This window comes from Mustela lutreola, chromosome 14, assembly GCF_030435805.1.
Source record: "Mustela lutreola isolate mMusLut2 chromosome 14, mMusLut2.pri, whole genome shotgun sequence".
Classification (NCBI taxonomy): domain Eukaryota; kingdom Metazoa; phylum Chordata; class Mammalia; order Carnivora; family Mustelidae; genus Mustela; species Mustela lutreola.
Window position 1 is genome coordinate 49,027,881 of NC_081303.1, and position 11,327 is coordinate 49,039,207.

The 11,327-nt window shown below is 53.0% G+C and overlaps 1 protein-coding gene across 1 annotated transcript; it reads left to right on the top strand.

Annotated features, from left to right (window-relative positions):
* The first annotated feature begins 254 nt into the window (after positions 1-254).
* Positions 255-4,464, top strand: BTG2 (BTG anti-proliferation factor 2). Its single transcript, XM_059146800.1, has 3 exons — positions 255-540; positions 1,836-2,903; positions 2,934-4,464. Exons 1-2 carry the CDS (start codon positions 387-389, stop codon positions 2,168-2,170), a joined length of 489 nt encoding a protein of 162 aa, XP_059002783.1. The 5' UTR covers positions 255-386; the 3' UTR covers positions 2,171-2,903; positions 2,934-4,464.
* The last annotated feature ends 6,863 nt before the right edge of the window (positions 4,465-11,327 follow it).

Sequence of the window (11,327 nt, forward strand, 5' to 3'; positions counted from 1 at the left end):
GCTCCCCTTTTCCTCCCCGCGCCACCTTTCGCCAGCCAGCCCTGCTCAGGTTCCCAGCACTGACGTCAGCGGGCGATGACCTCAGCGCCGAGGAGGCGGCGGGGGCGGGGGCGGGGCGGGGGACTAGCGGCTAGGCCCCGCCCGGCCCGGAGCGCGCGGGGCGGGGCAGGCATCTTGCCACGCCCCCATCCGCCGGCGGTAGCCAATGGGTGCCGCCGCGGGCTCCCCCGCCTCTCGGAACAGTATGAAAGGCACGTCCCGGGTGAAGTCCCGGCAGAGCCCGAGCAGCGGCCCAGCGAGCGTAGAGCAGCTGGTAGGCGGCACGTCCCATCGGCGACCTCTCACTGCTCCCCGCCGCTGCTACCTCCGTCCGAACCGCGCACGACATGAGCCAGGCCCACTGGACAGGGAAAAGAACAGACATGCTCCCGGAGATCGCCGCCGCCGTGGGCTTCCTCTCCAGCCTCCTGAGGACCCGGGGCTGCGTGAGCGAGCAGAGACTAAAGGTTTTCAGCGGGGCTCTCCAGGAGGCACTAACAGGTGAGCCCCGCCGAGGATCCTGGCTTCCGTCGAGCCCCGCCACTGGGGTTCGGCCCCGCCTTCCTGCCTGGTCCGTCTTTCCTCTCCTCTTAGGGCAGGGTTCCCCTCGCGAGCAGCACCGGGACTCGGTTTCCCTCCAGCCCCCTGGGCGGCCCGCATCGCCGCGTTCACCTGGGTCGGGTTTCGATGGATGATGGCTCTGGTGGGGCGCGTTCCTCCACGCAGACCCTTGTCCTGGAGTGCGAGCCTAGGCCCCGGCTTCTGTTCCGAGAGAGGAGGCACCTGCGGGCCTGAGTGTGAGCTCATTCCCCTTACTGAGACTTTCCAGGGGCGCTGGGGGCGAGCCAGCCCAGCCAGCCATGGGCTAGTTATGGGGGAAGAAGGCACAGTTGAGTTGAGCCTTCTCAACAACTTGGATCCTCATCGTGGTTCTTCAGGCGGCACAGGGCTGCGCTGTTCCCCGGGCGGGTTGTTGACTCGTTCGAAGTTGGAATCCCGGCCCCCTTTGTATGCTTTGGCTCCCCTTAGCCATCTGCCACCCATTATGGTACTGAGAAAGCCTTGTAGGTAGTAACTGCGCTCTGCGGGCCTGTGTGCTGGGGCGGGGGCGGCCTGACATGGGAGGTTGACAAGAGAGAAGCAGGGCAGCCTGGGGAGAGAAACCTATCTCCCAGCTGTTTCTAGCTGGTTGGCCGCCAGTCTCCAGCAGCGATAGCCATCTTCAAACGTGCCCACACAGATCCTACCTTCCGAGGAGCAACATCCATTTCATCAAAAACAACCGGGTTTTCACTCCTCTCACCACTGCCAGAAGGTCTCTGGCTTTTGTAGGAGGCAGAGGGGGCCTCTGGGGCCCAGGGTGGGAGACAGAGTGACTTGCTGTGAGTCTGACAATGAGGGCCGCCTTGCTGGCCTTGCAGCTTCAGCTCATAGGTCTCCAGAGGCTCTGCCTGGACAAGTCCTCCCCAGGCTCACCCCTCCTTCTTAAACAGAGAGTGTGCCAAAAGCAATACACTAGCTACTTGGGATGGCCCCGGAGCCGTGGGACTCCCTCCCTATACACCCTCACATCCTTGTCCTAGAAGAAGTGAGGGGGGAAATCCTGTAACGTTCTCTGCTTCAGTGGCCAGAGGATTTTAGGAGGGTCCTGGAACTCCTGAGAAACCACATTGCTCACTTACAGTCTCTGGGTTCCTTCCTCTACTCCTTTCTCTTCATCCCCATCCCCCCTTGCTGTAGCCTTCACAGCCCGGCTGCTCTAACCAGGGCATCTCCCTCTTGTTCCGTCCCCGCAGAGCACTACAAACACCACTGGTTTCCTGAAAAGCCGTCCAAGGGCTCCGGCTACCGTTGCATCCGCATCAACCACAAGATGGACCCCATCATCAGCAAGGTGGCCAGCCGGATCGGACTCAGCCAGCCCCAGCTGCACCAGCTGCTGCCCAGCGAGCTGACCCTGTGGGTGGACCCCTACGAGGTGTCCTACCGCATCGGGGAGGATGGCTCCATCTGTGTCCTGTATGAGGAGGCCCCGGTGGCTGCCTCCTATGGACTCCTCACCTGCAAGAACCAAATGATGCTCGGCCGGAGCAGCCCCTCGAAGAACTACGTGATGGCGGTCTCCAGTTAGGGTCCCCCGCCGCCCCCATCAGGCACGCTACTGTACTCATTCTGCCGCGACAACAGGCCACCGCATACCTCAACCTGGGGAACTATTTTAAATGAAGAGCTATTTATATATATATAAATATATATTATTTTTTTTAAGAAAAGGGGAGGAAAAAAAAAAACCAAAGGATTTTTTTAAAAGAAAAATCCTTAAAGGGAGCTGCTCAGAAGTGGCCTCCCCAGGTGCCTTTGGAGAGAACTGTTGTGTGCGCTTGAGTCTGGGACCCAGTGCCTGCCTACGGGAGGGGGCGAGTCGTGAGGGGGCGGACGTGACAGGGGTGAGGTGGGAGAAACTTGGCTGGCCCCCCAGGAAGATGTGAGAAGGGAGCAAGCAAGGTTAGCAACTGTGAATGAGAGTGGCCAGGATCTGGCGTGCGGCGGGGAGAAGAGAGACTGAGTTCAGACCTCTCTCTCCAGAGCAGGATACCTGCCTGCACCCCTGGGCCCTCTCCTCCTCAGGGGCATTCAAGCCTGGACTTCAATTATGCTATGTTACCTAATCTTCTCTTCTATTTTTCCGGGGAGATCTAGGGCAGAAAGTGAAAAGTCCTCTCCCAGTTACTTCTATCCTAAGCAGCTTTTCTTGAAATCATGACTTGTTTCTGATCTACACTCAGGGGCCTGTAGATGTTGCTTCCCAGGCAGGAAACAGAAAGCTTTTTGTTTTGTGGGGTTCATGGGGGCAGGAGTTAGAGGTTATTGGGGTTGGGACAAAAGGGCAGGAGTTAGAGGTTATTGGGGTTGGGACAAAAGGGTACCCTGCACAAAACCTTGGCTTTGCTATGTGCTGCTCTGTGCGGGGGTGAATAACTTGGGGGTGGTTTGCAATGGAATTTTGGGACCCAAAGAGTATCCACTTGGGGATATTTGTTTTTGGCCAAACCCTTCTTTTTGGAACCACACGAAACTCCTGATGCTGCCGCCATTACCCCTTCGAAAGTTGACTCAAAAGCTACGGGGAACTCCAGGTTCTTTATTACTGCCTTCTTTTGCAAAGCACAACACTCCTCCCTGACTCTCCCACTCTTGTCCCCTTCTTGTTGGGTCATGGAGCTGCCCAACTTTCCAGAACAAGAGCTCTCACTCACTGTGCAATATGGCCTCCTGGATCCCAGGAGAGTCTGAAGGAGAACTGCTTCCCAGAACCTCCTGGTGCCCTGGAGGACTTAGGAAACTCTCCCTCCTCCCTCCATGCTCGGGACTCTGGCTGGCTGGTCAGCCTTGCAGGAGTTCCTTGGCTGAATGGGAGAATGCCCCAAGTCCTGCAACTACTTGGTATTCTTGTAGGGCTGACACTAAAAGCCACAATCCTGGGCATTGCTTTTTTTTTCCTTTTTTATGGTTTTTTTTTTCTCCCCCTTCCGTGGTGCTCAGAGCACCCGTGGGGAAGTTGCTGTCTCAGTACAATCCAAGTTTGTCTCTAGACTTGTGCAATATTTACTGTTCTGGGTTGGAGCCCATGGAAGTCCATACTGGGAAGAAACCCTTCCTTCGGTTTTTCAGTGACATTAGCAAGGAGTCCCTCAGAAGGTCTTGAGTTTTCCAACCCGAATCACTTTAGAAGGGTGTAGCTAGAGCATCTGGTCGACCTGGCACCCCTCCTACGACAGCCTACCTGGCTGTTGCCCCTTAGTGAGGAACTTTTCTCCCTAACCATCCCCCACCCCAGGGGTCCCTGCTCCACAGTCAGTCCCCTTCCCTGGATTCCTGAACTAGTCAGTTCTGACACAAAGGTGCTATTTACCAAACACTCTCCCCTACACACCCCATTCCTGCCAGGTCTGCCCCCTTTTCAACTCTAGACTCCAAGCTGCCTTCCCAGACCCTGCTTCCAGCCTTTCTTGCTTTAAAGATAACTTCAGGCCCGCAGACCCAAGAGCACCTTTTCTGGCCTGTGGGTGGAAATGAAGCTGTGAATCCCCACAGACTGTGGTGTTGCCTCTTGTCTACAAACAGGCCCCTGCCTTTTTCAAAGCAGCCTCACGGTCTCGTGCTTCATCTTCTCTCATTTTTTGTTTTTTTCTTTTTTGATGTTCACTTTAAAAACAGCAAAACACCCAGAGCTGGACTGTTGAGCAGGCCTGTCTCTCCTATGAAGTAAAAATAATAGTCGTACATTTGTAAGCTATATTCTGACAGAAAAGTCAAAGGTTACTAATTGTATAATAGTGTTTTTATATGGAAGAATGTACAGCTTTATGGACAAATGTACGCTTTTTTTGTTGTTGTTACTTTAATAAAAATGTTGCAGTTGAAGCCGTGTGGTTTAGAGAAGGTCGCATTCCCACATCACTGAGCCTTTCCCTTGGAATCAAATCCTTTCTTGGTGTCTCAGTGTTTCCCTTCAGTGACCCCCGAAGGCCTATAGCATGTGGCTTGTATAAAAGAAAAATCTAGTTGTGTGACTCCTTCCTCCGTCCTTTAATGCATGTTCTCACTTCCCTGTGACCCTACTGGACGGGCCGGGGTTCTAGACTGAGCACTCCGGAGTCTGGCCAGGTCTCCTGCATCTGTTCTTGCTGGGCCTCGGCTGTGCTCACACATTTGCTCATTCAGCATGTGTGACCTGTCCGTCCACACGAGGCACAGAAAATAATACACTTGATTGGGACTTATAGCCCGAGTCTCAGACTGAGATGGTGAGCTGGGGACCCCGAACCCGTTCCCAGGCTGGGGCAGAATTGTCAGAAAGTTCCAGGTCCAGGCTCTCTTGTCATCTCCGGGATGGCCATTTGGTACCTCCGTTCCTATTAGACAAAAACAGCTGGGCCGCAGTATCTGGGCCTTGCATACCGAGGCTATACCAGTCGCTAAAGAGCAGCTACTCCCGACAGCAAAGGTTTGTTACCAATTTATTACTCCCCCTGGCCATGTGGATCAGACATATGCAAGGAAATAAGAGCAGCCTTCATCATCCCAGGCTCCTGTGTTCTGTCCATGAGGCTTGACACAGGCTTCAGCACCCCCCACCCCACTTAGGAGCTCAGCATTTCCCACGGAGATCACCAGGACATCATGGACCTGGGCTAGTTTTGTTTTTGTTTTTGTTTTTGTTTTTTCCTAGCCAGCAGTGGGCTGTATTTAAATTAAATTTTAAATATATTGATTCATGAACAGAACCATTCCCCCCCCTCCATCAACACATGCTTCATTTCACACTTCCATGATCCTTGTCAATGAACTTGTGGTTGACCGAGGTGTCTAGATGGCCGGGGGACCGGAGAGGCTGTGTATGGTACAGTCGGCGGGTAGAGGAGGCAGGAGATGGGGTTGGGGGAAGCCGGCTCATCTGTCTCACAGATAGACTTGATTATAGGGACCCACTTGTGTCAAGAGGTTATTTGAAGGAATGGTCGCATTTTCGTCGGCGGCTTTGAACACAAATGTCCTAGGCACTTGTTTGTAAGGACTCGCCTTGAGGGATGTAAGGAAGGGGTTAGGGATGCATTTTTGTCCATCCTGGTGTTTTATTCTTGTCAGCACCTATCTTCTTGTCTCCTAACAGGCTCCACTCGTGAAGGAGATTTCATTGTGTTCCTACTCTCTAGCAGAAAGCCTGAAAGGGAGGGCTATCTGGAGGCCAAAGGGACATATCATTACCCACCAGTCTCCAAGCTAGGGTGACTGCAGAACGGCAGACTGATCTGGGGGTTGTTCGCGGCTCCTGGTAGCCTGACAGTCCCTCAGTGGACATGGGAGTGTTCTGTGACCAAGCACGGTCTTTTTTACTGTAGATCTGGCCCATTTCAGCAGGGGTGGGGAGTACCCCTTGGCCAGCTGGGGGTCCAGGGGCTGTGGACCCTAACGAACAGTTCGAGGAGTTGTAGCTGATGGGTCTCATGTGTTCAGGGACTGGGCGTTGCTTGGTCCACTCTGCTCCCCGTTTCCCCACTTGGTACACCTCGCCCTCCTGGGAGACCTGTGCTCGGTCAGCTGTTTCTGGATGATATCACACTGTCCAGAGAGTGTAGATGGGGCCTGGGAGCTGCGGATTAAGAGCCCATCCCAGATTCTGATAAGGACATGTGGGTGGGGGAGGCCTTGATGCTTCAACAAGCAAGCCCAGGGGGGAAGAAAGCCTCCCCTGGGAGTCTGACATCGCCTCTGGAACAGCCTCTCGTAAGCCAAGGCACCGAGGGCCTCCTGGCTTCCAGGGCCACACTGGCCCGGAGGCCCAGCGAAGCATGATCCCACAGAAGGAGTTCTGCACCGGGAGGGAGAATAGATGGGTTGTCGCTCAGGTTCTTCCTAATGAGCTGTGTGAACTTGGACAAGCCCCTCAATTTTCCTCTCAGAAATTAGGGAGTTGGATTAGATGACCTCTGTTTCTCTCTTTGGCTTTTGATTCTAAGTCATCTCCATTATCCTAGCAATCATGGAGGGCAAATGAGCCCAATTATGATCATTATTTTCAATTAGATGAACTGGAAGGTCACTTGGGTTGGGATGTGGAGAAATATACCTCCCCTTGCTTGACTCTGACTCTGGCCCATGATAAGCTTTTGATGTCACGCACAGTGAGACAGTGCTGCGGAGGTCAGCAGCTCAGGCAGTGGGGTAAGGTTGTCGGGGGTCTGATCTTACCTCTACTGCCCAGCTCCTGGCTCTGCCACCTGGAGCAAGTTACTTCACCCGGCCTCCATTTCCCCATTTGTAAAATGGGAGTAAGGATAGAACCATCTCAAAATGTTGAGAAGGATTAAATGAGGTCTAAACCACTTAGAATAGCTCTTGGCATGTTTAAGTACTCTACAGGAGAACTGTAGTTTTAAGTAGAAGTTAATCTGAATTGGGAGATGACTAAGGACACTCTGACATTCTGGTAACCAGGAGGAAACCATGTATTTAAGGAGTATTTCTATTAGAGTCTCCCTGGAGGGCGGCAGTTAACAACATCGGAGCAGCCTTTGGCCTCCCCCACTGAAAGATGATTTTCAGTCCTTTGCTGAAAAGTCTTCACAGCCCAGGGGCATCTGTCTGGCTCAGTCAGTAGAGCATGTGGCTTTTCATCTCCAAGTTGTGAGTTCAAGTTCCACCCTGGGTGTGGAGCCTACTTAAAAAACAAAAAAAACAAAAAACAAAAAAAACAGCAAGTCTTCAGAGTCCAAGAGCCCTTCCTGATGTCATGGAACCCAGAGGACGTACTCCCAAAGTCTATGCAGAACGAATGAATGCACTCATGCCTGATCTCTGCCATTTTTGCCCAAATGTACCATGTCCTCCCCGCCAGACATTTGCCCTTCTTAGGAGGAGGGGAGCTCTGACCTCTTGGCTCCGTGAGCTGCTTGTGGATTAATACCAAACTGGACTCTGTGCTCATTCACACACACAGTGGGTGGGGAGATAGATTTTCCAATAACAACTTTGCTTATCTCCATCCTGCCCACGGGTGGAATCACACCCACGCGTTCCTTCCGGGAAGAGAGAGAAATGGGGAAGCTGAGAAGGGCAAGCCTGGTGAGTTCTGGAGAGTTCTGTACCCTCTGTACCACTTTTTTGCAGAGCTGGCATGAAAAACATCTGAACTCAGTCTAAGCGGCTCTCAGGGCCCCGGATAATGATCTTACACAAACAAGCATGCTGAGATGGGTGGTCTATCCTTTTTTGCAGCTTTGACAGGGGTCTGCTGCTCTGGGCCCCCACAGCTCCAAGTCATTTTGCTCCCAGGTGAAGTGGCTCTCCCACTCTCCACCCCTGTTCCCATAAACGAGGGCAGGCCTTTATTCAATCCTTGTCCAGCAAACCTGTTGGGCTGCCAGAGCACATCAGATAAGGTGATGTTATAGCTGGGCAGGTCAGAGCGAGGGCTACTTTCTATACCCACACCGGCAGGAAGGGGCTGTTTAAACTTCGGTGGGCACCAGAGGAGCGAAGGTACGGCCAGGTCAGCAGTGAAGAAGGGCAGCCGGACAGAGACTGCCGTGAACACAGAGAGTGAGCTCAGGCTTTGTCTGAAAAGGACCCTGCCCTTTAGCTGTAGTCTGCTGTGCTCCTGGGAGACCAATGATACCGGACGCTGTGATTTTTCAAGAGAAATCTGAAATAGAGACTTTTATTTCATATCTACCTAAGTTCTAACGATGACAACTGATTTTTTTTTTTTTTTAATGTGGTAAACTGCTTTTAAGTACTTATTTGCCTAGGTTTCTCGTTGGTGACTTGTGATGTGTTAGACCACCGGGGTGGGGGGCGGGGGGAGGTAGGGCTTTCTGACCCCAGCCCCCATACTAGGATGAGGCTGTGCATCGAGGACATCAATGGCACGCCATCACCATGCCTGTGATCTCTTGAAGGAACTTCCTAGAATGTTCCGGATAGGACCGAGGGCATACATGGGGCCTCTGCTTCCCCTCCAAGGATTACATTAGAAGCAGTTCAGCCCACCCTCAACTGGTGCCCATTAACTCAGGCCTCTCAGTCTTTGCTCAAGGAATATTCTGACTCCTCCTATCTACCTACTTTGGTTAACCCTCATCTCTCAAGCTTTAGATCTTCTCTTCCAGCTTTTCAAAGACATTGTTCCTTCCCATGCTACCCAGTTTTTTCCTCTGTCCTAGTCCTTCTAACCCTGAATTTACTGCTAGAATGCAGGCCAGAGACCTTCCCTGAGCATTGTCTGGTGCTTAGTAAGTATTAGTGAATTTTGGTTGAACAGGTGAATGTTAAAGTTGCCAAGAGTGGAGGCTAATTGATGAAAGGAATTTGGGGAAGGAGTGGAAGAAAAAAAATCAAGTCTGTTTAAGGTGTGCCAGCCAAGGGTCCCAGCTCAGAATGGCTAACCTGTGATCTCACCTTCTTAAGAAAACAATCCTTTGAATCTTGCAGGCTCTTAGGTCTCTAAGCACCAGCTATTGAAATGTAAATGTTACTTAGAGAGGGGTGGACACACTTTAAATCATAATGTAGGGGAACCTCAGTTATCAATTAACTCCCTAAAGTGGGTTTACCCAGAAGGTAAGGTCACCTGGACAGAAGGCTGGGCTATGACGTGTGGGGAAGGAATTCTGACCACGGTAGCAGGATAGGGAGAACTCACTTCAGAGAACTCACTTTGGAGGCCAGCTGCTGGGTGGTAGAAACACCCCCAGTCTTAAGAGTTGGGAAATAGGGGCCCTAGCTTTAGGTCTGACAAAAACTAGTACTGGATTAGTCTTTGACATTTTAGACTAATCTCTTCCCTCTTCTGAGCCTCCGTTTTCTCATCTGTAAAATGAGTCACTGGTGCTGAATCACCTCTCACCATCCCATTTCCATTTTCAAACAGAGCAGGAAAATCTCGGACTCCTCTGTGCTGTGTACTCCCAGGTCCTACCATGTCACACTTAAGGTAACACAACAGCCTTCCACACACCTCCCTACGGGGCCCAGCCAGCAGCCCAGGGCCACCGAAAACTTCATTTTCCTCAAGCCATTCCCTTTCTGCTGCCTTCCTTTGCCGTTTTGAGTTCCAAAATGGGGATACAAGGCTCTCCCAATCTTTCCAACCCCAGACACCCTGGGAAGTGGCCTCACAATGCCAGGACCCCCTACCTTCTCAATTCTCTGCTTCTCACCTTTCCTCAAGCCATGGCCACATCTCCAAGTCTCTCTACCCTGCCAGTTACAGCGGCCGCAAACCACTTGTGTAAGTACTCTGACATACTTTCCTCTAGGACAGGAGCCGGTGCTGGGCACTGAACACTGGCTGTTCCCACACACTCTGCCGGGGGCCGTATACACAAAGCCTCTCCCTTGTGGCCCCCACAAGGACCCTGGGAGATGCTTCAGGCTCAGGCTCACAGACAAAGGAGGCAAAGCACCAGTAAGGACAGGGGGCAGTGGTGGAAACAGATTTATCTGGATGTGTCTGTCTCCAGAGTCCATGCTTTTTCCCCCTTCACCTGCCACCTCTCTGAGATATTTTCCCTGAATAACTCCACTGAGCTCTTGAAAAACAGTCTCACCTGGAGGCTTTTTAACACTGATACCTATGGTTTTAAAGTGCTTACACTTTCACAATAAATTCCTTATTCCAGGACCTCTTAATGATGTACACACATCGCTTATTACTGTTTACATCCGGATAACAAACACGGTCAGCACATCTCCACAAACAGCTTGGGGTTGATGTCTGGAGGCTTTGCAAGCTCACGTCCCCTCTCCGACTGTCAGCACACACGCCCCCCCTGGGAAGGACACTTGCCTTCTATTTCTCTTCACACCCCTGTGTGGGGCCCAGGCCTCAGTGTGCACAGTCTGAGGGCGCTGGCCCTTGAGTGAAAGGCTGTGGTTGAGTAAACTGTGTCTGACCCTCAGGTGGCTGTGGGTCCCGCGCCTTCTCACCGCCCCCTTCCACTCTTCCCACTGCGGAGGCAGGAAGGAAGGTGCCCACTCTGGGAGTTTCCTAAGAGGGGGTGAGGGAGCCCCCCGTGGGCTGGGGCCCCTGCGGACCCACGTGGCTCCCAGCTCATGGTCTGCCAGCGTGTTCTTGGGCCCATGCTGGTGGTAGGGCTTGCCTGGCTCTCCGGAATCCAGTCTGTTCCACCCAGAGCCACAACCACTTGAAGTCGAGAGCAGTGAGCTGGCAGAGACCGAGGCAGATCTAGATAAGGTGGAAATACATGGAGACTTTTCTTTGCAATAGGCTTTCACAGGACGTGGGCGGCTATCTTCCCACCGGGATGGACTCCGTTTGAAAGGGAGGAGATCGCGGGAGGTGGGGGTGGGGTGGGGTGGGGTGGAGAGGGGCGGAGGCAAAGCCTTCTGAGCCTTCTCTTCTTTATGGGTGTTCTTGCCCTGGTTCTAGGAAAGCTGGCTCTGGAGGGGACGATCCCTTTACGGGGATTGGTGGGGGAGGGGAGGGCGGACGGCGCGGCAGTGACCTTGCATTTGAGCAACTCAGCGGCTCTTTCTCAGCAGCCAGTGGGGGCCAGAAGTGCAACTAAGCACCTGAGCACCCCCCACCCCACCCCCAGCTCCTCACAGGCTCAACTCCTCTGGCAAACTCTTTCTTCTTTCGGGTGGAGGTCCCCCTGCCAGCTGCCCTCTCCTCCAGGTGTTTCCTGTGGGCCCTTTGTTTGCCGGCGGGGTGGCTGAGGGCGGGGGCGGGGGGGGGGGAGGGGGCGTCTCTTTGGGCCTCC

Excerpts from the sequence above, each read along its gene's own strand:
- BTG2 (XM_059146800.1), top strand. The coding sequence starts at position 387 with ATGAGCCAGGCCCACTGGACAGGGAAAAGAACAGACATGCTCCCGGAG. Across the intron at positions 541-1,835 it reads TCTCCAGGAGGCACTAACAG|AGCACTACAAACACCACTGG; the intron begins GTGAGCCCCGCC and ends CCGTCCCCGCAG.